At 35.9% G+C, this 27391-nt stretch overlaps 2 protein-coding genes across 11 annotated transcripts in view; one reads left to right on the top strand and one right to left on the bottom strand.

Annotated features, from left to right (window-relative positions):
* Nucleotides 1–1505: 1505 nt before the first annotated feature.
* LOC127849142 (phospholipase D1-like) overlaps nucleotides 1506–27391 on the bottom strand; it is a 92314-nt gene continuing 66428 nt past the window's right edge. For 2 of the 10 annotated variants that reach the window (XM_052381895.1, XM_052381865.1), the window contains 10 exons: nucleotides 25460–25659; nucleotides 23344–23575; nucleotides 22478–22596; nucleotides 21095–21316; nucleotides 20068–20159; nucleotides 18348–18511; nucleotides 16181–16248; nucleotides 13057–13274; nucleotides 12414–12534; nucleotides 1506–9403 (listed from right to left, as the gene is read on the bottom strand). In XM_052381895.1, coding sequence (XP_052237855.1) covers nucleotides 9176–9403; nucleotides 12414–12534; nucleotides 13057–13274; nucleotides 16181–16248; nucleotides 18348–18511; nucleotides 20068–20159; nucleotides 21095–21316; nucleotides 22478–22596; nucleotides 23344–23575; nucleotides 25460–25659 — 1664 coding nt within the window. In that variant the 3' untranslated portion in view covers nucleotides 1506–9175. The remainder of the gene's footprint in view (nucleotides 9404–12413; nucleotides 12535–13056; nucleotides 13275–16180; nucleotides 16249–18347; nucleotides 18512–20067; nucleotides 20160–21094; nucleotides 21317–22477; nucleotides 22597–23343; nucleotides 23576–25459; nucleotides 25660–27391) is intronic. The other 8 variants (XR_008034842.1, XR_008034843.1, XR_008034841.1 and 5 more) reach the window with 8 other exon arrangements.
* LOC127850249 (putative proline-rich protein 21) lies at nucleotides 5880–6539 on the top strand. Its single transcript, XM_052383162.1, has one exon. It carries the CDS (start codon nucleotides 5880–5882, stop codon nucleotides 6537–6539), a length of 660 nt encoding a protein of 219 aa, XP_052239122.1.

Genomic DNA, 27391 nt, shown 5'->3' with positions numbered 1-27391 from the left:
TCCTAGGCCTAAGCGTTCTTGAGTTATCATCCGGAAACCATTTTACTATTTCAAGTCACTATGACCTTGACCTTTGACCTAGTGACCTGAAAATCAATAGGGGTCATCTGCGAGTCATGATCAATGTACCTATGAAGTTTCATGATCCTAGGCCTAAGCATCCTTTCATAGTTACATAGTTGTTTCGCAATCAATCTATTTTTAGTTGTGGCAACCTTGGAGATATTGACGTAATTCTTTCGTGCGACACACCGTCCAATAATGGTGAACAAATGTGCCAAATGATTTTAAAATGTCACAATGAATGACATAGTAATGGCCCAGACAAGCTCATTTATGGCCATTTTTGACCTTCAAACTCAAATTGTTACCTTGACCTTGGAGATATCGGCGTAATTCTTTCGCGCGACACACCGTCTAATGATGGTGAACAAATGTGCCAAATGATTTTAAAATCTGGCAATGAACGACAAAGTTATGGCCCGGACAAGCTCATTTATGACCATTTTTGACCTTTAAACTCAAATAGTGACCTTGACCTTGGAGATATTGACGTAATTCTTTCGCGCGACACACCGTCTAATGATGGTGAACAAATATGCCAAATGATTGTAAAATCTGACAATGAACGACAGAGTTATGGCCCGGACAAGCTTGTTCCGCCCGCCAGCCGACATTCGCCAATCTAATTACCAGGTTTTTTCTTCGAAAAACCTGGTTAAAAATGCAGGTCTTCATTCACATCTGCCTCGGGAAGATCCTCTAGCCACACAAGATCTCCAACGAAAAATTCTGGAGAAGAACAAAGCAGCACCACGTTGAAAAACACTTCCTTCAGAAGTGTTGGCGATGGATAGGCAACCCCATTCGCAAGCCTTCATCAAATACGACAAGGGTATCTCTTACATGGAACCCGCAAGGGAAAAGAGATGGCGCCGCGCCCTGGAAGCAAATGCTAAGTTAAACATGGACACAGCTGGAGAGACTCGCCAAGAACCGAGACGCCTAAAGTAAAACCACAGGCGAAGATGGCCATGAATCTATGTGTCACAACCAATGATTACAGTGATTTGTTTCCATATATACACCGTTGGCTGTTGTGACTTGTTTATGTGTTGAAACAAGTGACTGTCATGTCATGTTTTTGCCAATTGTGAATTGGCCAGACCTTGAAAAGCTGCCTGGATCTCTCTTCAGCTGATATAGCTGGAGCTCCACTTGTTTTAGCTATAATTTTAGCCTAGCTCATGGAAAACAGGGTTTCATGTATGCACATAAAGTGTCGTGTCAGATTATCCTATGCAGTCCGCTAAGGCTAATCAGGGAAGACATTTTCTGCTTTTAAAGTACTTTTTGTTTAACGAAAGTCTACCTTATGAAGACTCGTTTATTATTGACATGACGTTAATCATTTCTAATAATCATTAAATGTAGACATAGTTGAGGAAGAAGGGGCTATTTCAAGTGAATCTAACAGGAGTAAATCTATAACAAATGTACTTAAGAATTTTCATGATTTGATGTATTTGTAATAATGAATATATTAACAATTTATCATATGCAACAAAAAACATTTGTATATAAAATATGCAATTCAAACATTTATGACAAGAATACACATCATGTGATAGCTCTCTTCCCTATAGACTGTACAATACTATACAGAACCTTATTATAAGTGCTTGTAAGCATTAAAATAATCATAAAAATACCCGCCAAAAGTTGTAATGGTTGGGTTGCAATTATACATTTTTATTATTCTGTGACATGATCAAACCAATAGAGAAAAGTGCTAAATATTTATTTACAAAATATGAAAACATCAACTCCAAAATGAAACTCAAAATTATAATGACTTTATAGTTATCATGTTATTCAGGACATAAACTTGACAATCACATGCTTTATGTTCAGAACAGTTTACACCATATGTCCTTTTTATAAATGAGCTTTGTGCTGGGGAAATATGGGTAACTGTGTATGCGTAAAAGTGTCGTCCCAGATTAGCCTATGAAGTCCTTATAGGCTTGTCTGGTACAACATTTTTCACCTAAACTGTAATTTGCTTAGAAAATACTGTCTATAACCATAAATTATGGCATAACAGCATTAACTCGGAAAGAGTCATCCCTAATAAATAAATAATAAATATATGGATTGCTCAGGATAATCTGGGACAATACTTTATACACATTTATTAAGCCCCCTATTCCCGGAACAAGGCCAAATTGCAAAATAGTTATGGCTTCAATAAACTGCTTCATATTTTATTTGCAGTACTTCGACATGAAATTTCTGCACTATGATTGTATACAGCAAAATACTGGGCAGTAAGACATGACCACAATCATGTAACAATAATTGAGATAATGCATGGTATAGGTAACAAACATATGCCAACAAAAATATACCCTAAACATGCCTCAAAATACTTTATGGCATTTACTTTCATAAAATATTATGACATAAAAGTTCCATTTCGTCAGATTCAGATCAGAATTAATCTATCTAATGGCATAGATTATTCAATAAATAATGCTTAGTGTGTTTTTGACACGCAAACACAAAAATATAGGTATATGCATTCATACATGTTTTCACAAATATACAGTTTCTTAAACAACAGACAATAAAAGATAACAACTTTCGCACATTGCATGTAAGGTTTGCTGTTTTAGTCACCAACATACATGTCAATTAACAAGCTTGCTAAACAATTTAAAAATCATTCAATGTACAAGAATATTGAATACTTCACACAATATTTTTTTATGTCCTCTTAGCAGTGTTATGACTCAAATTCCTAAGGTATTATTAAAAATTCGTCTCATGCCTTAAGTACAGGCCCCATTATATAGGAATGCAATAAAAGCTTTTCTAGTGATGCTGCTAAAGAATTTATAATCGCATTATATACCATTCATTCAAAAATACACCCTTGTCAAAGGGTTACTCTACCAACAATTATATAAGCAATGTTGAGCAAAAATTGATATTATGCCACATGTCATCAGGGTAGCTCCAGACCAGTCTGTGCTCTGCGCAGTCTGGACATTATGACTCCTCATCAGAGTATACAGATGCAGAGGTTTATCTGTATATGTCCAAAGAACCATTTTCCCACAAATTGGTTCATATTTCCCACTTGGTGAAAAATGGTGACATGTACCCATACATGCCATAATGTGTAACGCGTAGTTGTTGATACGCCTTTATTCATTCATTCACTGGGTGTTTAGAACAAGACAATAATAAACCTAGTCAGGATGACGTTTTCATATGCTTAATTTTTTACTCAACTTCTTTGTCGGTTAAACGCGCGAACATTAACTGCTTTTAATTTTTTACTCAGCGATGTTGGACTTCAGATGTGTGAACAACTATCCTTAGCCCTTACACAGCGGGAAATAATGACGTAGTAGATTAAAGTCAATTAACAACCACATTAAACAATGCCGCCTTTTCGGATTGACCACGAACGTGAGACAATCGATATGATAATAGGACCCCTGTTAATTGATCGATTTTGACACGTAGCGTAGTCTGCCTATTCGGGTAGGCATTGTCATGGAGACGCTGCAGATATACACAGATTCGAGGTGCAGTTATGCCTAAGATAAGGTACATGTATATATGGATTTTGTAAATTCCGGGACATTTGACAGATATCCGGGACAGCGGGACAAGTTCTTAATTTCCGGGACTGTCCCGGACAATCCGGGACGTATGGCATGTATGCATGTACCATTGAAATAAAATGTCACATGGTACTATACTGTTTTTCACCAATCAGGCAATATGTAAATGGCCTTCTTTTATTACCTACAATATCATTTGAATACAAATTCACACTTTATACGAGTTGATTTTGGCACATAAAATAACATTATGCCCATTTGAGTTTTTGAGACTTTTGTGAAATAACAGAAATGGAATGTATCAAACAAAGTTTAAAAGTATTCTCAACAACATGACATCAATTAAAATAAAGCAACCGAGAGATGATGTCATTCATAAAGATTAAGACATTCATAGCCATTTAAGGAGTAGCCACACTGCAGATAAACAAAATGGACACATAAGTGCAATACATTCATGAAACATGAACTGTTCTCAAATATGATAGGTCTATCTTTACCAGGTTGCAGGATCAATGTGACTTTGTGAATTTCACAATTGAACGTTAATGGATGTAAACACATAGGTATGTGGTGCTTTTCTTCAAATAACTTTTTAAAACAATTTTTTTTCAAGAGTTACAACTAGTGCATAAGACATGTTTTTATGCTGCTTATGGCAATGTAAAATACATCAGAATTACTTTATTCAGTGAGCCTGTGATCTAGGGCAATAATTTGATGTGTAACACAATCATGTACACTCTAATGCTGAACGCACCTATTTCAGACGTATTCAATGATTTATTCTTAAATCTTAAGCTATCGCAAAAATTGTAAAAAAAACTTTTATATGCTTAAAATTTGTCAAATGTATTCCAATAATTTGAGATATTTGCATAAATAAGTTCTTAATGCTGTGTTTTCATTCTGTTCAGCCCATGGTGAACCCATGTAAACCCAATTGATCCTGCACCCTGTTTACCATTCCTTATAATAACATTACAATAACAAGCTGTCATTTATGTCTTTGGTCATTAAGTTAACTCAGATTTACCTTGTAAATACCTTCATTTTGACAATATTATTTTGAATAAATGTAATTCTTTTCAAATCATCAAAAAAACAAAACAACTTAAGTCAAACCAATAGGATATCAATTTGAATAAAATCGAACACACTTGCATATACTGCACAAAATCAAAATAACAAACCTCAAACATTCATACAGAAAAATACAATTCAATTTAAAAGGCAAAGATTTTGAGGTCTTCATTAAAACATGTAGTTCTAAAACAAAACTGTCAAAAACAAAACTGAAAGACTTCATAAATTGGAACAGATATATGAAGTATGGAATGCTATTTTTTTTTTTTGGATAACAAAGATCAAAACAATACAAACAAGGGACAAAATTGTCACAAAACCAGGTTTTCATTGTGAAAAAAAATCTGATAGAGGGAGAAAACTCAAACTGAACTTTTGAAATGAACAAACAAAATTAACCCCCTTTGTAAGTTTTTTTTTTTTTTAAATCTATTTTTAGTTGTGGCGACCATGACATTGGAGATATTGACGTGATTCTTTCATGCGACACACCGTCCCATGATGGTGAACAAATGTGCCAAATGATTTTAAAATCTCACAATGAATGACATAGTTATGGCCAGGACAAGCTCATTTATGGCCATTTTTGACCTTTGAACTCAAAGTGTGACCTTGACCTTGGAGATATCGACGTAATTATCTTGCGCGACACACCGTCCAATGATGGTGAACAAATGTGCCAAATGATTTTAAAATCTGACAATGAACGACATAGTTATGGCCCGGACAAGCTTGTTCCGCCCGCCCGCTAGCCAGCCAGCCCGCCAGCATTCGCCAATCTAATAACCAGTTTTTTCCTTCGGAAAACCTGGTTAACAAAACTATTGCCAAGCAATAAAAGTCCCCTACCGGCTCCACCATTGCCAGAAATTTCACCATTGTCAGAATATTTTTTTTTTTGTTTCCATAGCAACCACAATTTTTGACGTAGGAACAAAATGAAATGACGTGCATAATGTCCACATTGCCATCTATCCATATTCCAAGTTTCATGAAAAAAATATTAAGAACATTTAAAGTTATCGCAGGATCCAGAAATGTGTGACAGACGGTCGGACAGAGACAAAACCATAAGTCCCCTCCGTTACAACCGGTAGGGGACTAATAACACATTAAGGTCTCTTTGTAAAAGATACATCATTCAAAAAGGATCTTATGCTACAGCTGGCCAGAATAGCTTCAGACAAGCCTGCTCATTTACACAGTCTGTTACCAACCTGCGCATTCACCCAGTCTGTTACCAAATTGCTCATTCACCCAGTCTGTTACAAGCCAGCTCATTCACACAGTCTGTTACCAACCTGCTCATTCACCCAGTCTGCTCATTCACAGTCTGTTACCAACCTGCTCATTCACCCAGTCTGTTACCAACCTGCTCATTCACCCAGTCTGTTACCTGTCTGCTCATTCATCCAGTCTGTTACCCACCTGCTCATTCACCCAGTCTGTTACGAGCCTGCTCATTTGCCCAGTCTGTTACCAGCCTGCTCATTCACCCAGTCTGTTACCAGCCTGCTCATTCACCCAGTCTGTTACCAGCCTCATCATTCACCCAGTCTGTTACCAGCCTGCAAATTCACCCAGTCTGTTACCAGCCTGCATATTCACCCAGTCTGTTACCAGCCTGCTCATTCACCCAGTCTGTTACCAACCTGCTCATTCACCAAGTCTGTTACCAACCTGCTCATTCACCCAGTCTGTTACCAGCCTGCACATTCACCCAGTCTGTTACCAGCCTGCACATTCACCCAGTCTGCCCAGTCAGCTTATAAGATCACAAAACCTTACGTAACTGCAAAGCATACATTAAGGTAGCACCAAACCAGACTGCGCAAAAGTAAAAGCTAGTCTGAGGATACACTGGATGTAAATGGCATGAGACCCATTTTTGCATGTTGCAGTTCAAGTCATGCAACGTGCTGGTCAATTCTGAGAAACTCTATTTTTCTGCCAACACAGCCTGTTAGATGCTTGGTCTAAATACTGTTTAAAACATGCTAAAACTAAAAGTAATCATAGTTAATGTATATGTATGATGTACATTTACTTCCCCAGCTCAAAATATAGTAATGCCTGTTAGATACACATATAATATTGATCACATAATTTGCATAGCAAACATGTTTAATTTACCAAGTTTAATAAACTTTTTGGCACGGAACAGAAAATCAGTCAATGTGTTTCCTTTCTGACTAAATTTAAGACTTAACCATTTTTATGTAATAAAACACATACATAAATACTGTCATACGTAAATATTAAAGATTGCTAAAATATATGGGCCGATTTTCAGAGATCCCTAATGTCACCAGTATGTTTGATGACTAGAAAAATATTAAAATATTTACATGTTAAACATAATGTCTACATTTTCTGGTAACTACACAACTAGATTTGACTTTTTGCACACAAAATCTTATACAAATTGGGAATAATATTAAAATCATACCAGACATGCACAAGTTACAGAGCAGAAACCCAAATTCATAACCTCTGACCATGAACTGTGATCTCCAACTTTCACAAAGGATTATTAGATTTGCATGCAATACATTGTCTGGTCATTGCAAATAATTATCTGACATATATACAAATTGTCGGCCATGGCATGAAAGTCACAAAGCAGAAACACACATTTGTTACCTTTGACCTTGCATGATGACCTTATCCTTCCACTTAAGAGAAAATAATTTGTATGTAACACATGGTTATGAATAATCCTAAGTTCTAGTAAAATTGTTAAGTCAAATAAAACTTACCACCCACAATTTTTTCGTGAGACAACAATATACTTTTCTTATGGAGAATAATAAAAACAAGACCAAGCAATAAAAGTCCCCTACCGGCTCCTCTATTGTCAGAAATTCCACCATTGTCCGATTTTGTTTGTTTGTTGCCATAGCAACCAGAATTTTTGACGTAGGAATAAAATGAATTGACGTGCATAATGCCCATATGGCTATCTATCCATGTTGGAAGTTTCATTAAAAAAATATGAAGAACTTTTAAAGTTATCGCAGGATCCAGAAAACCACCATTTTCAGCAGTATTTCTAGTCTATTTGTTGCCATAGCAACCAGAATTTTTGACGTAGGAACAAAATGAAATGACGTGCATAGTGTCAATATTGCCATCTATCCATGTTTCATGAAAAAATATTAAGAACTTTAAAAGAGCGCAAACCATGGGGACTTATAAACCACAAAAGTCTAGATATTGGTATAGCATTGTATGAAAATAATATTCTTTTTTAATCATACCGCTAATTATAATCATAATTATATTATTTTAACACTACTGTATAATAATATTGTAATGATTTGAGCAGTAAATATTCCATGTGAAAATTAAAACTTGACTCCAAACAACATTAAGCCTACTGGTACATTAATGAAGTAGATACTGGCTTAGCAAAATGCTTTGCAATTCAGGCCTGGCTCCAGACATGCCTACTGGATGGGGCCTTTCCCAAGGGATTTTCTATTGTGAATTTTTGAGCAGAGATATATTTAACAATTATACTTTCTCAAACAAAACAGCATTTTGGAATGTTTTTTAATATCAACCATTTGAAATTTCATACATTTAAAAAGCTTTTGAGGACTTTAATAACGTAAATATTTCATATAATAATGTGTTTTTTTACACATTATAACACATTTGGAGGCTAGATTGAACTTTACCGATACACAGTTGTCTACCACTATAGACAAAGAGGGGGTTTAGGGATACTAAGGAAATATATAGAATAGAAAGGATTATTAGGTGTTGCGTTAGGTGTTAGGTGTTGCGCTTAGCAACGATAAAATGATACACTTTTCCATTCTTGTTTACATACCAGTAAAGTTCAATCCTCCCCATTTGGAATGTTAAATACTGTACATATTTAAAAAACAATACAGCCCTAAAATGATGTGCCACATTCATTTCAATTGAATATATGGTTTTGAAATAAACTGTTTCATGAAAAATACAGTCCTCATGTACATTAATTCTATTTTAAAAAAATGTCAAACTCTAAAACAGTCTGAATCAATAACTAGATAATGTCCTTTGCCCCTTCCCCCCAAAAATCAAGGGTAACAATTTCTCTAGAACTCAAGACTTGTTTTTAGAATCTATTGTTAATAAGTATATGAGCACACCTTTAGGGAAACTGGGCTTTCTGGATGTGCAAAGTGTTTTAAAAGATTAGCCTGTGCTGTCTGTTAATCAGAGACGACACTCTGCTTTGATGGGATTTTCTGTTAATAAAAAGTCTCTTCTAAACACAAATTCAATTTAAACCCATGTTTTAGTTGCAGTTTTCCCAGGAAAGCTCATATTAAAGTACATTATCAATACATTGAGAGTGGTTGTAAAAGTAATCACTAGCAGATGTTTATCATTAACATTTAATTTGAAACAAATTAACTATAATTCCATGCAAACAAACAGTAAAACCCCAAATCTCAGAGCCACAGTTTCATTGGCAGCATAGACTCTTTGTTAGCGCCAGTTGCCATTATTGAATCCTCGTGCTCCAAGAAATACAGAGGCAGGAACACAATGCGACCTTTGACCTTCTGCAGATCAATTCTTGCTAGCTCAGGATCGGATTCAGAAAGGGGCATCACTCCTGCAGTCTGCTTTATCTCGCTGAAAGACTTGATGCAATCATCTGGAATGCATTTGAACACCTGAAAAATACATCAAAGCTTGTCTTAAAATTCATGAAGATTTGAAATCGACACATCTTCAAGGCCAGGGTTTCTCAAACGCTGCATCATGTCAGTGTCAGGACAAAGAAATGTCCATAGTCTCATGTCATATGTCAAACCCCAGGATGAGGAGAAACGAACCATCAGCAATGCCCTCCCTTATAAAGGAGCATCGTGTGAGCAAGCTCTCTCTTAACCACTGGAAATTTCCACTTGCAGTGCATCTTCTGACACTAACATCCATGCCTGGAATGTATCTGACCAATTAAAATCATCAACTGCATCTAATCTCAACCAGCTGAACACTTTTTCTCAATCCAAGCAGTGGTCCATCTTCGCAGGTCCCTTTAATTCCAGCACAATAAATATAAACATCAATAAATAAATCCAAAGATGAACAAGACTATTGCCAAGCAATATATGTCCCCTACCGGCTCCACCATTGTCAGAAATTCCAGCATTGTCAGAATTTTTATAATTTTATTTTTTTATATTTGTTTCCATTGCAAGCAGAATTTTTTACATAGGAACAAAATGAAATGACGTGCATAATGTCCATATTGCCATCTATCCATGTTTCAAATTTCATGAAAAAATATGAAGAACTTTTAAAGTTATCGTAGGATCCAGAAAAGTGTTACAGACAGACTCACAGACGCACAGAGCGAAAACCATAAGTCCCCTCCAGTGAAACCGGTAGGGGACAAAAACACACTTCCTGTTCACAGACAGAGAAACACGAATAACGGATGAAGATGACACGTTGAGTAAACACTATTTGTAATATGTTCTGTACAGTATCGTTAATTTATTCCAATTTATTGTAACATATACAGTATTGTGAACGTTGTAGCTGTAACTCTCTTGCGTTAATTAAAAGTGTACAATGTAAACATGTATTTACACAAGTTGTTGTTGTTCTTATTTAAGCAAACGGGAGAAATGACACGTTTTTCTTCCATCCAGTTTGGCTGTGATAGAGGGCGGAGATCTGATCCACAGAACAGCCGAAAGTTATTTTTATGGGTGGAACTTCACATAAAATAGTACACAAGAAAAATAAGATGCATTGTATTCATCTTTAGTAAAAACCGTGTTATAATCAAAATAATTTGTGTACATTATAGTTTGTTGTCGAATAACCTACGGCCGGAAGTTTGGATGCGTGGTTTCATATCACTCGTGCCTCGCACTCATGATTTAATCCCTTTGCATCTAAATTAAACGTGGGTTATTCGACGACAAACTATAACGTACACGAATTAGTTCTTAAATAAACGTATCTGTCCAAAGAGTTTCAAATCATACCTTAAAAAAAGTCTACGATTTTCTGATCAAACAAATATAACCATTTTACCAATTAATGAATCCAAGATAACTTATTATAATTTGTTCTGTCAGATGATGATCAACACTTGGGCTTCATGATGTTTTTTTTCTCTTTAAATGCTTGTATTCATTTCATAATATATGTATATACACACAATTTACAGAGACAGGCACATTCATATACTTAAAGCCTCTATAACACTCAAAATCAACAAAAATTTCATAAAGTATTTCGTAAAATAAAGTTAAATTTAAACACCTGAATAATCAGTGCTCCTTATAGCAATAGCCACAATTTCAACGCTGGATGTCATATGATTACATAGATTTTTGTAGATACAAAATGCTCGTTTTTATTTATTTGTGACAAAATAAATTCCATTTTAATTTCTTGCGAATATACCTATTCATACAACACACATACACTAAACTGGTACCATGTTAGTGTTCACGTGTCGTATGAAAAGATATCATTGCGGGAAATTAAAATGGAATTAAATATGAAAAACAATAATAAAAACGAGCATTTTGTATCTACAAACATCTATTTTACCAGACAACATCTGGCGTTGAAATTTTGGCAATTGCCATAAGGAACACTGATTTTTAATTGTTTAACTTTATTTTACAAAGTATTGTACAAAATGTTCGTTGATTTTGAGTAGTAATAGGTCTTTAATTTACCATGTGTTATGTGTTTTTACTATATTATTACAATCATTACACAATTTGAATTAATATCATACATCCTTCAACCTTTTTACACTTTTTTTACTTTACTTAAATAATTATTCATGCATAACGCAATTATATTAGGTGATACTTGAACGAAAAAAGATTAAGGTTTACAACAACAATTTAACTATTGTTACAGTGTACAAACAAGATAAAACCCAATTATGTAACATGTGCTACTGTCATTAAAAATGGACATTATTAACAAAGTTTGGTTTTACACTATACGTTCAGTTTACAACACTATCAATTTAAACTTTATGATCAGTATGCAAACAACAAAGTAAGATTTGACCAAGTTAACCAATTTTGCATGTTTCATATATAATGAGAGTTAACGACAGCTATTTTTGTTATTCATGCATTTATAAATTACATTTTACTCATTAACTCTTACTGTCCAAAAAATTCCTTTATTTCATTGTGTTTGCATAAAATTTAAAGCTAATCTTAGCCTTTAATCCCTGAAAATTTGGAATAAGTTCTTCCTTTTTGCATTCAAAAATGTACTTTTTAACTTCCATGAAAAGAATAAAGCAGTTGTCATTTACATTTGTATTTCCAAGAAGGAACTTTTTGCAGTTTATTACTGTTTGTACATTTGCGTTTCATGTTAAGTATTTTTTTACATTAACATGTTTAAAACAAGTAAATATTGCTATCATTCTCTTAAAGCATAAAACTTTTGGTTTTTATTTGCTAATTAATGAATAAATATACATATTATACCTTGTGGTAGATGGTTGTGTTGATAGAGGCCAGAGTGGCAATATTATACCTTATGGTAGATGGTTGTGTTGAAAGAGGCCAGGGTGGCAATATCATACCTTGTGGTAGATGGTTGTGTTGATAGAGGCCAGGGTGGCAATATTATACCTTATGGTAGATGCTTGTGTTGATAGAGGCCAGGGTGGCAATATTATACCTTATGGTAGATGGTTGTGTTGATAGAGGCCTGGGCGATCCATACGTTCTTGTAGAAGCTATCACAGACTGGGTCACTGAGATCTATTTCCTTGTTCCCTTCACCAATCCCAAGATGCTCTCTGAAAATGCAGTTGCCATGGTTACTTAACCCTTTACCACTCAGATATGCACTTTAAGTGTTTGCAGTCCATACAAAAATCCAATTTAATAAAAGACCTTTCTTTTTTGACTCAAGTGTTAAAGGCTTCATTTCCGACCCCGATACTTATTAGCAGGAAACCACATAAAACCTGAATGCCAGTAACTTGCATTGGCCCTCTTCTTCCCAGCAGGAGGTTGAAAACTCGCTAAACGAACAAGTAAATTAGCCGCATTCTTGGAACTATGATGAATGCATGTGCGTAAAGTGTTATCCCAGATCCACCTGTAAAGTACGCACAGGCTCATCAGAGACAACACTTTTCACTTTTATGGGATTTGTGTATATTTATATGAAGCCTCTTCAAAACAAAAGTCCATTTTAGGCACAAAGTCTAGTCCCTGATTAGCTTGTGTGGACTGCACATTCTAATCTGGGACAATACTTAATGCACATGCATTAGGCCCACTTTTCTCAGAACGCTGCTCAAATTAACCCATACCTGAACAGCGTCCGTCTCAAGGAGGCTGCAAAACTGCCTGCCATGTGTTCCTTGCCGTTCATATTCACTGGAAACTTCTTGTTATCCTGCACAAGGATGGCAATCTCGCTGTCCCTGGTCCCGAGCATACTGCGGTCGTTGATGTTGGCCGAGCCTATGATCACCGTATCGTCGTCCACGATCATCAGTTTGCTGTGCACGTACACCAGCTCTGTAACCTGGCAACAAAATCACCAGTTGCATTTTATTATTTTTGAATTGAAATTCTTGTAAATTTGAATCATGGTCTTTCAACTGTATTGATGAATAGGAAATTGCATTTTTTAAAACAACCATTCACATTAAAGCCTTGCTCTTGAAAAATGGGGCTAAATGCATGTGCGTAAAGTGTCATCATAGATTAGCCTGTGAAGGCTGATCAGAGACCACACTGTCTGCTTTTATGGAATTGTATGTTTACAGAAAGTCTATTCTAAACAAAAATCAATTATATGCCAAATGTGTTGTCCCTGATTACATTTTACATTTTTACAGGGACAACATTTTACACACATGCATTAAGCCCAGTTTTCCTAGAGCATGGCTCTTCTTTTTTTAAGTAATTTAAATTCTTAAAAAAAACTGAATCATGATCTTCCAACTGTTTTATTTTACTGAATACAAAATTGCATGTATGTACACAACATGGTAAGTCAGTAAAAATCTAGAGGGAATTGTATGAGTTGCCATACCAACAAAAATATGACAAGAGGACCCTGAGGATTCTTGAAAGCTCAGAAGCATGATAGGAACAAATTTTTTAGTGAACTTCTAGATGCTGCTGCGTAACATATGTGAAAGCAATTGGCCCTGCATTGAAACAAACGATTTTTAGAGATTTTCCTAATATAAGTTTATATAAAACTGGTGACCCCCCAATGAGACCTCTTTTGAACCCAGGGTCATAATTTTAATACAGTCTGTAATGTACTACTAGATAATACTATATATTAAACACATTGTGCTCAGGTAAGCTTACAACTGGTAATGATAAATCATAAAATATATGGGTTTAGTTTTCACTCATAAAAGTTTCTGTGCAAGTGGACTAACCCTGTTGCAAGGTACAATAACTGATCTTATTTTATGTTTGTTGTATTTAATTTCTTGCACATTCAAAATTTTTTGTATCAAACTTCTACATTTAAATAAATTTCACACTGGTTTAAAAGCATAATTATCATGAGTGCCGCATCATACATGAGCCGATTGTCAACATACATGACCTTATACCGTCCTTGATACTTATAACAACAAGAAATCGTTGGAGACGGGTGATGCTCCCCAAAGGTTTTTTTTGTCACAATATTGCACTATATATTCAGATAAAAGGAAACGTCTTGAGGGGCATAACTTTGGACAAAATAATACGATGGATGGTTTAGCAACTTAAAAATTTCAAAGGGCCATAACTCTCTAAATAAATCATCTAAGCAGAACCCACAAATAACATGCGCATCTCCTCAAGGTAGTGAAGCTTCCCATAAAGCTTCATAGTATTCCAGTCAGTAGTTGGGGAGAAATAGCCCGGACAAGAATTGAACTATATGTACAGTTTATAGAAAATTTCAAAGGGCCATAACTCTGTGAAAAATCATCCGACCATAACCCGCTGATAATATGCACATCTCCTGTTGGTAGTGAAGCTTCCCATAAAGTTTCATTGAATTCCCGTAATAAGTTGCTGAGAAATAGCTCAGACAAGAATTGCACTATATGTACAATGGAAAATTTCAAAGGGCCATAACTCTGTTTAAAATCATCCGACAAGAACAGGCTGATAATATGCACATATCCTCTTGGTAGTGAAGCTTCCCATAAAGTTTCATTGAATTCCCGTAATAAGTTGTTGAGAAATAGCTCGGACAAGAATTGCACTATATGTACAATGGAAAATTTCAAAGGGCAATAACTATGTGAAAAATCATCCGACGAGAACCGGCTGATAATATGCACATCTCCTCTTGGTAGTGAAGCTTCCAATAATGTTTTATTGAATTCCGGTCATTATAGTTGCTGAGAAATAGCCCGGACAAGAACTGCACTATATGTACAGTTAATGGAAAATTTCAAAGGGCCATAACTCTGTGAAAAATCATCCGACCAGAACCGGCTGATAATATGCACATCTCCTCTTGGTAGTGAAGCTTCCCATAAAGTTTAATTGAATTCCGGTCATTAATTGCTGAGAAATAGCCCGGACAAGAATTGCACTATATGTACAGTTAATGGAAAATTTCAAAGGGCCATAACTCTGTGAAAAATCATCTGACCAGAACCGCTGATAATATGCACATCTCCTCTTGGTAGTGAAGCTTCCCATAAAGTTTCATTGAATTCCGGTCATTAGTTGCTGAGAAATAGCCCGGACAAAAATTGTGCACGGAAGGACATACGGACACACGGACGGACAGACGAAGCGGCGACTATATGCTCCCCCCAATTTTTTTAAATTTTCAATCCAATGACACCCTAGGTAGACTGGGTGCCTGAAAACATCAATATGAGCATGTGCATGTGTGTAAATTGTCATCACATTAAAGCCTATGCAGTTCAAACAGGCTAATAAGTGACAGCACATAACGCCTTAACTGGATTTTCATTAAGCTGAGAACTCCTTAAAACCAATAATTCTAGAAAACCCTGCACGGGCTAAAATGGGAAGACACTTTTCACACATGCATAAAGCCCTCTTTCCCCAGAGTGAGACTCATAATATGATTAAACTAGAGCTTTGTCACAGACGTGACGAATACCCCCACATGCCGCATTGACACAAAATATTTTGAATGATGTCTTCACAAAAAACAGCGGACAACATGCTGAATGTTTAAAACGCACTAAGTGACCCCGTGACCTAGTTTTTGACCCGGCATGACCCATATTCAAACTTGACCTCGACATCATCTAGATACAACTTCTGGTCAGGTTTGGTGAAGATCGGATCAAAACAACTTGAATTAGAGAGCGGACACTTAATACGGACCGACCGACAGACCGATCGACAAGCTCACTCCTATATACCCCCCTAAACTTCGTTTGTGGGGGTATAATAAAACCTGCAAATCATAGCCATGTAACATACCAGTTTCCCTTTTAGTTCATCATGTGCCCGCAATCCACAGAAAACTATGTACTTTTTGGGATCGTCAACTGAAATAAAATGAATTTCATTATAGATTTATTTATATAATTTAATCAGCTGTCACAATTCTTTAAATTTATGTAAGCATCTAATATTTATTATATTAGACAGGCATGCGTTCCATATATATATATTATTGGACAGTCTAAGTTTACGCAAACATTTCTGATTATTTCAATGTCAACTCTAAACGTATCCTTCTCAAACAATCAATATTATCTAAATCACATGAAAACTAGACTTATTTCACATGTGCTAAGAGGCGGAAAAAATAATACAAATTAAGTCCTACATTTAAAATCTACTTGACATTACTTTCCTAATATTCCCCGAAGGCTTTTCTCCACCTCACAACCTCATTCAATAATGTAATCATGCTAGCTTTTTTTCGGACTTGACATTTCATTATATTAATGTAAACAAGAGCTTGTCACAGTAGTGCCGAATCCCCGCCGATATGTGTTTACTTGTATAACAACATTTGTTTTAGAGAGTAGAATAATATTTGTAAAACATGGCACCTGTGTCATCTATTTATATTTCAAGGATCAATATAGTTACATAGTGTTGGAGTTATGCTGTAGAGAATAACATGTATGGAAATGAAAGAAAGGGAGGTAATTAAAAAAGAAGACTATAAACAGTTGTATAAATATATACATTTTATAAATGTTCTTGGTCACTGTATTTTTCCTTAAACTCATCTATTCATTTTACATTGAATACTTCAGTGTCCAAATTAAAATATTATTGTAAAACTATATAAAGGGAAATATTTAAAATTGAAAAGCAAAAATATTAACTATGAAATTAAATTAAATATAATTGAAAATTATAAAAAAATATATATAAATAAAAAAATAAAGGAAGATAATTAAAAAACTATGTCGGAAAGAGTTATGGTTCATGTTCACTGCACTTCTCCTAGTTGCCAGCTGTTTATATTTCTAGTTTCAAGTAAATCCCTTAAGTAGATTGAGAGTTTTGCTCCGGACAAAAATTTACTTTGAAATTAAATAAAGGGACATAATTCCACAACTGTGGTAGATAGGGTTATGGTTCTTAGTCACTGCACTTCTCCTACTTGCCATCTGTTTATATTTCAAGTTTCAAGTAAATCCCTTCAGTAGATTTAGAGTTATGCTCCGGACAAAAATTTAATTTGAAATTAAATAAAGGGAGATAATTAAAAAACTAAGGTAAATAAAGTTATGGTTTTTAGTCACTGCACTTCTCCTACTTGCCATCTGTTTATATTTTAAGTTTCAAGTAAATCCCTTCAGTAGATTTAGAGATATGCTCCGGACTAAAATTTACTTTGAAATTATATAAAAGGGAGAGATAATTAAAAAATTGAGGTAGATAGAGTTATGGTTCTTGGTCACTGCACTTCTCCTAGTTGCCATCTGTTTATATTTTAAGTTTAAAGTAAATCCAAGGAATAGATTTGGAGTTATGCTCTAAACAAATTTTCGAACGGAAGGACGGAAGGACAGATGGACAGACAGATGGACAGAAGACGGACGGACGGAAACTATTACTATTTCCCCTCCGAATTTTTTTCAGCAGGGATAATAAGAGAAACATATGAAAGGTATATAATAAAATTACTTTTATCAGTGTAATGTACAATTCTGTTATATATTTGTACTCGTAAAGAACTGACATATTTACATCAAACTTTCCTATTGGTTTGTCCAAAATTGTGTGGATATATAACCCTATTATACAAAACTCTGTTAAACAACCTACACAACACAGAAAACAGTTTTGTGATAAAATTAAGCCTCCCTAAGGAAAAACTGCACTAAATGCATGTGGGTATAATATTGTCTCATATTAGCTTGTGCAGTCTACGAAGGATAATCAGGGACGACAATTTCCGCTTGTATGATATTTTTTGTTAAAAGGAAGTCTTTTAAAAACAAAAATCAAGTCTAGATAGAAAGTGTAGTCTCTGATAAGCCTGTGCAGTCTGTACAGGCTAATCTGGAACAACAATTAATACACATGCATTTAAGGACTTATTCTAAATCTGTAGAGCTCTGCAGCTTCAACTAGACACTTATATTTGCATAAAATGCGTGCTTGAATTGTTTCCTCTCACCTCTTTTTAGAAGATTTGCCCAGAGTGAATTCTCTCCCTTGGACACAGACTTGTAGTTCCAGTGTAGGACAGCCTGTATGGAGTACCCCCCGTTTGCTCCAATCTCCCCCTCGAAGGCTGGCAGCAAGGGCATGATCACATATACACGGAATGTCTCTCCTGACCTGAGAACAGTGTGTACAAGAGAAGTTTAATTGTGAACAGTGTGTACAAGAGAAGTTTAACTGTGAACAGTGTGTACAAAAGAAGTTTAATTGTGAACAGTGTGTACAAGAGAAGTTTAATTGTGAACAGTGTACACTATATTTTTTATTGTGAACAGTGTGTTCAAGAGGAGTTTATTTGTGAACAGTGTGTACAAGAGAAGTTTTATTGTGAAAAGTGTGTACAAGAGAAGTTTTATTGTGATCAGTGTGTACAAGGAGAGTGTTCTTGTGAACCATGTGTACAAGGGAAGTATTATTGTGAACAGTGTGTACAAGGGAAGCATTATTGTGAACAGTGTGAACAAGGAATGTATTATTGTGAACAGTGTGAACAACGGGGGTATTGTTGTGAACAGAGTACACAAGGGAAGTATTATTGTGAACAGTGTGTACAAGGGAAGTATTAATGTGAACAGTTTGAACTAGGGAAGTATTATTTTGAACAGTGTGTACAAGATAAGCATCAATCGGAAGTGTGTACAAGGGAAGTATTATTGTGAACAGTGTGTACAAGGGAAGAATTATTGTGAATAGTGTATACCAGGGAAGTATTATTGTGAACAGTGTTTAAGGGAAGCATTATTGGGAACAGTGTGTACAAGGGAAGCATTATTATAAACAGTGTGTATAAGAGAAGTAATTTTGCAAACAGTAAAAACAAGGGAAGCATTATTGGGGACAGTATGTATAAGAGAAGTATTATTGTGAACAGTGTGTACAAGGGAAGTATTATTGTGAACATTGTGTACAAGGGAAGTATTCTAAACAGTGTGTACAAGGGAAGCATTATTGGGACTAGTGTGTACAAGGGAAGCATTATTGTGAACATTGTGTATAAGAGAAGTAATTTCGGAACAGATTGAACAAGGAAAGTTTTATTGTGATTTGGTTAACTATCTAATCCAATAAAAAAAATCAGTTAAGAGAGAATCAAAATACAACAAACAGCAAATTTGTAGGTTTTATACTGAACATTTTCAAACATCACCAATAAATAGGATAAATAAGCATTTGTTTTGGGGTCTCTGTAAACACATATATTCTTATTTAACATAAGCAAGGTTTTTTAATTAAATTATAACAAAGTTAAAATTCACCGTTAAAATGCAGTTACATTACTTTTAATCACTCTCAGCCCAATATAGTGATGTTGTTTTACAAGATGCTATTTGATCTTTTTGTTTTGTGTGCAGCATTTGTTGTTGTTTTATTTGGATATGGAGACATAAAATCCAAAAATATTGTAATAAATAGAACACCAGATCAAGGTTGAAAAAAGGCAAGTCAAACCCAGTCTAGCCTGAAAGTGTCGTCTCTGATTAGCCTGTGCTGACTGTACAGGCTCATCTGGGAGAACACTTTATGCACATTCATTTTTCCCAGTTTTCCCAGATTGAGGCTCATTGCCTGGCAACAGTTTCTCTTAATGCTATCTCTGTGGTTCCAATACTTAATAAACAGGACATTGAAGTTTTTAATACTTCAAAATTAACATTAAAATTGCCCATTCTTACTGGTAAGCCCGGGTAATTCTCTCCACTAAAGCCTCTGCAATCTGATTCCTCACCATAGAGTGGTCCCCCACCGTGCTAATGAAAAACTGATTCTGAAATCACACAACAAACAATAGAAGCCACATATGGTCTTAATCATTGTGCATAATGTGTCGCGAAAGATAAGCATGTAGGGTATGCACAGGCTAATTTGGGACAACAAATTTTGCGTTTATGGAATTTTCTGTTTAAATGAAGTCTTCTAAACAACAAGATAAGTGTTGTCAGAAACACTATGTCCCCCTCTGCGCCGCTTTGAAGATATATATTTGACCTTTGACCATGAAGGATGACCTTGACCTTTCACCACTCAAAATGTGCAGCTCCATGAGATACACATGCATGCTAAACATGAAGTTGCTATCTTCAATATTGCAAAAGTTATGGCAAAATGTTAAAGTTGGAGCAAACAAACACACAAACCAACCAACCAACCAACCAACAGACAGGACAAAAACAATATGTCCCCCACTATAGTGGTGGGGGACATAAAAATCCAGCCTAGTCGTAAGGTGTTGCCCCTGATTAGCATGTGAAGATCAGGTATGACACTTTGCACCCATGTATTTAGCTTAGTTTTGCCAGTATATGGCTCATATTATCATAGATTATCTGTTAAAATGAAAGTGAATTGTAATATTCATGCAATTCAAGAAATAATTTGAATGTTAATTGTTTAAAAATTGGTCACCAATAACCATTGAAGCAAGCTTTTTTTATTTGCAATATTTAATGACAGTTATTACAATAATTTAAATGGCTTTTCCATGAAGAAAAGCCTATATGTTCCCACAGAAACCCTAGCAAACCAACAGCTTTCAATGTGTCAAAGTTTTCAGATTATTTTCATTAGTTGACATAGAGTTTAACCCCTCTCAGCCTTCCCAAGACTATGTGAAAGTTTATGGTTTTGAAGAGAAATAGAATACTGATGTATAGCAGAAACAACTCTTTCAAACTAAACCCTCGCATCAAAATGTCCACCCACCTCAATGTAGATGAAATGCTTGGCGTTCTTGATACAGTCCAGGTAGGCGTTATGGATGGACTGCTCCACCTTGTTGATTCCCGCCGACCAGCCACTCACGCTGCGCAGGATCTGGGTTGTGCAGCCGTACGTGATGTCCTGGATACAGCTTGACACCTTGCACTTCCCATAGGACTTAGGCATCAGGATTGGGTAGCGTTTGTTGGCTTTGAATTTTTCCATCTGCAAGAAGTGAACTTCACAGATCTACCCCATGTCTAACCAACCATAATTGGAGTGGCATTATGGTAATTCTGGGCTTAAGACAAGTAAAGTGTCGTCCCAGATAAATTTAGCTTAATTTTTCTAGAACAAAGCTCATTTAATTTGCAATGTAAATGAACTATTGATCTTAACAATTTAAACCCTAACTTTGCATATAGTAAAGCTTTGTTCCGCTTTTTTTAGTATCTTTCTGAATATTTTATATCATAACTTATTATACCCTCATAACATCAAATGACCTGTAGAAACAATGATACAATTTTACCATAATGAGTTTATATTTCAGCAACCAATAATAATAGAACATAGTTGCATTATCTTATCTATATAATTTTATATGTACTTTCAAGTCCTGGAAAAAACCTAGGCCAGACAGACACACAGACAAATCTATTTTCTGTTTACTTGATTCGTTTAAGCCTATTCATTTTAGCTTAATTTTCTCAAAAGCCAAAGACTTATTGAAACTTGTTCAAGTCTGTTTAGTGGGTAGAATCAGTACTTTGTGTAAGTGAAATCTACCTGACAAACCCTCTTATATTGGGGATCAAAGCAGTCACCTCCCAGTAGTTAGGCAGACACCATAACACACTACGCCATGGCAACCAACTGAATTGTGTATCATACTTTACTGAAATTCCAGTGCAGTCTGCATAAGCTAATCCGAGACAAAACTTTGAGCCTAGACTGGATTTTTATTTAGAAAAAAAATCTTTTAAACAAAAATTCCAAAAATTGGAAAGTACCGCCATTATAAGCCTGTGCACATGTAAAGGCTAGTTTGGGACCACACTTTACGAACATGCATCACACAACACACCATTGCAATTTACTGAAAGGTGCATCGTACCTTACAGAAGTTCTAGCACTGTACGAAGTGTCCATCCATATCATCATGGCAATCTTCTGAATTGTGCATTAATGCATGTGCATAAAGTGTTGTTCCAGATTAGCCTGTGCAGTCCACACAGGACATCAAGGACAAAACTTTCCGCTCAAATGGAAAATTTGTTTAAACAAAACCTCTTCTAACCAAAAATTCAGTTTTGGCGGACTGCATTAAGCAAATGCATTAAGCCCAGTTTTCTCAGATCTAGGATAACATGATGATGATGATACCTTACAGAAGTTCCAGCGCTGTATGAAGTGCCTGGCCACATCCCGCGCGGCCTCCCCGTAGACTACAGCCCCAATGTCGTGCCAAGGCATACGAGGGGTCTTATCACGTGCTATGAAATCTGAAACATTTCGGTCCACTTTGGTTTTTAAAACTCACACAGGAGCAGAAATTAACAATTTCCCACTCAGATACGCATTTTGACGTGTTTGTAGTCCCTCAGAAAATTAAACTTTAATACCTTTTTCACTAAATTCAAGTTTTTATGGCTACATTTCAAACCCTAAGACAGTGATGAACAGCTAACAGCATAAAACCTGAACAAACTGCAAGTAATAAGCAGGCTGTTCGTATTTATTCTGTTCTTCTGAGCGGGAAAGGTTAAATGAGCAGCATTTTTTTCTTATTATCAAAACTATGCAGACTTCTGAAATAAGTTTAGTAGGACTTGTTAAGGTGAGTATAAAACCTGGGAAATGTTCACTGAATCAAGCAACATATTGCTCAGCAGTATCAAAAAAAACAACAACAATATCATGTAGGAGACAAAACGTTTATTTATTTGATTTAAATTTGCTTTGAATATCATTAAGATATCCTTATTTTGAACTGGTGTGTTCAAGCAGATTTGGATTTTTGTTTTATTGTTCTTGGAACACTGCTTAAAATGTACTTTTTTGACAAAAACAATGACAAAACCAAATCAGAACACAAAAAACAAGAAACTTTCTGTGTTTAATGCATTTTTGTTGACTAGAAGCTTACTTTAAACAAAAAACACTATAAAAGCAAAATTCTAATCTCAGACAACACTTTACACACATGCAATGCCCCTAGTTTTCCAGAGGGCAGCTCAAATTAATCAAACCTTCAAAAGGGTTATGTAGGTCAACAGGGTCCTTATGTATAAAGTTAATGTAGTCTTTGCCGATCCACAGTTTGGAGCTCCCCTCCAGTGTCTCATATGTGTCCACCTCTCCCATCTTCATCACAGATCTCACGGTGACTGGGGAGTCTTCAAACCGGAACAGCCCTTTCCACGGGTACAGGATGTTGTTCATGGAGTCCTCATCACTGTCCTGTTTTGTGAACGTCTTGCGCTGTGGTGATAAGGCAATTAGCAAAACATGTAAGGAAAATATGCATATTTCTATACAGGGTGTCAGATAATTTGTACGTTCAATGACCTGTATTTCCTTCAAATGCAATAAAGCAATAATTTGCCACAATGTATTGAATTTGATAATATAATCTTGAGACATAACTAGAGATCCAGTTGATCCTATATCATTAACTTAACTTGATAAAGCTGCTGTACCATAATTTATAAATGACTGTTGATCACCTTTTTTTGAATTTTAATAGATATGTTACCAAGCAAAGCCTAGAAAATCTATACCACAAGATCTGGCAAGCAGTTCAGATTATTCGTGACTAGCAAATAACCTAAACTGTATTTAACACTTAAGTATTATTTTATTTATCCCATCATTTTAATATTTCTTTGCATTAATTTCAAAGGAAAACAAAGGACATGGTAGAAAACTGCACTAAAAATCAAATTACGTCATGTCAATAAAAAGTCAAAATGACATAAAATAACCTAGTTTTTTTAACACAAAATGTATCACATAGGGTGTTATTTAGATATTCCTGGTATGAAGATGGGATAAAATGAGCTTTGATATGGAAAAACTGGGCTTAATCCATGTCTGCACAGGCTAATCACTGACAACACTAAAATTCCATCCTGACTGTATTGTCGAAAAGAATAGACTTCATTTCTACTAAAAATTTGATACAAGCTGAAAGTGTCGTCCCTAAGTAGCCTGTGTGGACTGCACAGGCTAATCTGTGACGACAGTTTGTGCACAATCATTTGGACCAGTTTTTCTAAAACAAGACTAAAGTAGGAATTTCCGGCTAACACGTACAGAACAAACCATTCGGGGCCGGTAAATAATGTTGTCACTGCAGGTTGCAGACTGTATTTAATATTATGGAGGACAGTGAGTGGTGTGGTGACTGAAGGTCGAAGGCCTACTTTCTCATCCACTCACACAGGGACTGTATTTATTATTCTGGAGGTCAGTGAGTGGTGTAGTGACTGAAGGTCGAAGGCCTCCTTTCCATCCACTCACACAGGGACTGTACTTACTATTTTAGAGGACAGTGATTGGTGTGGTGACTAAATGTCGAAGGCCTACTTTCTCATCCACTCACACAGGGACTGTACTTATTATTCTGGAGGACAGTGATTGGTGTGGTGACTAAATGTCGAAGGCCTACTTTCTCATCCACTCACGCAGGGACTGTACTTACTATTCTGGAGGACAGTGAGTGGTGTGGTGACTTTAGGTCGAAGGCCTACTTTCTCATCCACTCACACAGGGACTGTACTTACTATTCTGGAGGACAGTGAGTGGTGTGGTGACTTTAGGTCGAAGGCCTACTTTCTCATCCACTCACACAGGGACTGTACTTACTATTCTGGAGGACATTGAGTGGTGTGGTGACTTTAGGTCGAAGGCCTACTTTCTCATCCACTCACACAGGGACTGTATATATACTTACTATTCTGGAGGACAGTGTGTGTTGTGGTGACTGAAGGTCGAAGGCCTTCTTTCTCATCCACTCACACAGGGACTGTACTTACTATTCTGGAGGACAGTGAGTGGTGTGGTGACTTTAGGTCGAAGGCCTACTTTCTCATCCACTCACACAGGGACTGTACTTACAATTTGTGAGGACAGTGTGTGTTGTGGTGACTGAAGGTCGAAGGCCTACTTTCTCATCCACTCACACAGGGACTGTACTTACAATTTGTGAGGACAGTGTGTGTTGTGGTGACTGAAGGTCGAAGGCCTACTTTCTCATCCACTCACACAGGGACTGTACTTATTATTCTGGAGGACAGTGAGTGGTGTGGTGACTGAAGGTCGAAGGCCAACTTTCTCATCCACTCACACAGGGACTGTACTTACTATTCGAGAGGTAAATGAGTGGTGTGGAGACTGAAGGTTGCGGGCGTAGGGGCTCCTAGGTGATATGGTCTCCTCCTCATCTGGCCGCAAGACGTTCAGCTCTAGCTTCTTGATGTTGAGCACCATGCGCCACTTGTTGCGCAGCCGGTTGTGGTTTGAGCCCGAGCCTTCGTCGTCAGAATCACTCTTGTCACTCTTATCTGTTAGCAAGTTAATCGCGTATTTTTAATAAATTCCAAGCTCGACACAGTAAGGTTTGAAATATATGCAAGTTAATCTCGTACAGGGTTTATACAAGATTTTTAATAAATAACTCTGAGCTTGATACAGTAAGTGTCGCCGTTTGACACAACTTTTCTAAATCGGTCCTGTCACTCTATATTCAGATTAATTGAGTATAGGGATTGCAAGAGATTTTCATAAATAAATCTCAGTTGATACAGTTAGGGTTGTGGTCTGACCCATCTTTTTTCAAATCACTCCTGTCACCCCTTTCTATATACAAGTTAATCTAGTTAAAAAATTACCAATGATTTTTAGCCTTTCCTCCACAGCTACATGTACGCATTTGGACACATTTGTTGCCCCTTAAAAATCTAATTAAATTAAAGACTTTTCATAATAGATTATAGTTTTAAAGGCTTCATTTGAAACTGCATATGAAATAAAAGACTTTGGTATGGTTTTATACTGGTTGCAAACAGCTATTTTCAATTTGCTTCTGAACACAAGAGGGTCAATAAATAACTCTGAGCTCAATACTGTAAGGGGATTAAGCTCTCTTTTTCAAAATCACTTTTGTCACTCTTATCTTGGAATCAACATTTCCAAACAGTTTTGTGAATTGATTTAGCAGAGAGCTTTCAATAGATTAAAAACGTATTAAATATAGCTTCAAAATTTGAGGAATGAACATTATTTTTCAGGGAAGTCAGTATATTATACAATTTCAGTTGTATGTACTGTTGACATTGGATCTTGGTTCAGAACAAATCACTTGCACTGGGAAGTTAACGAAATGGTATATTTCAAATTGTTTACATAACAAAAGGGCTTATTTGCTAAATTTTAAAAATTTGGACAAGGTGTCCTTTTTGTCAGCCAGTTTTTAACCAAAATGTGGTCAAGGTAACATAAAAGTATTGTAAAGTATTAGAGCCTGAGTAAAATTATAGGGCCTAATGCACGTGCGTAAAGTGGTGTCTCCAAAATAAGACTGTGCAGTCTTCACAGGCTAGTGAGAAAGACCCATTACACTTTTATGGTATTTTTTGTTAGCCTCTTAGATAAAAACCAGTTTACGAAAAAAGTGCCGTCCCTGATTAGCCTTTGCGGACTGCACAGGCTACTCTGGAACAACACTTTATGCACATGCATTAGGCCTGATTTTCTATTAAAGAGCAAGGCTAATTTATTTTCCCTATTTGAACATTATATGCTAATTTTTTATTTATTTGCTTTATTCAACTTTCGCTTTAACTTTCCATAATATGGGCCTTATATGAAATTATTAATACATAATAAACTTAATATTGTGTCATACATGCATATGCATAATTGTTCATTCCAGAACCAACCTTCCAAATATTATTGTGCACATATCAGAAACACAAACTTTTCAGAAATCAATTGCACAGGTATTTTGTGTAAACCCTGTAAATCATGGTATGTGCAAAAGGCACAATGTCATCTCATACATGATGCATCGAGAGCATGGGTGTATTGCATGCTGAATGAAAACTGTTTTAACTTGGGTACATTTACTTTTGTATAAAAGTTTGTAAGTACATAACAATTTAAAACAAGAAATGTAATTGTCAGAAACACTATGTCCCCTTCTGCGCCGCTTTGACATTTTTTTCTTCTTTTTTTTTTGACCTTTGACCTTGAAGGATGACCTTGACCTTGACCTTCCACCACTCAAAATGTGCA

The sequence above is a fragment of the Dreissena polymorpha genome, chromosome 1 (assembly GCF_020536995.1).
Source record: "Dreissena polymorpha isolate Duluth1 chromosome 1, UMN_Dpol_1.0, whole genome shotgun sequence".
Taxonomy (NCBI): Eukaryota; Metazoa; Mollusca; class Bivalvia; order Myida; family Dreissenidae; genus Dreissena; species Dreissena polymorpha.
Note: the sequence above shows the minus strand (reverse complement) of the source record. Positions and strands in the feature narration are given on the sequence as shown.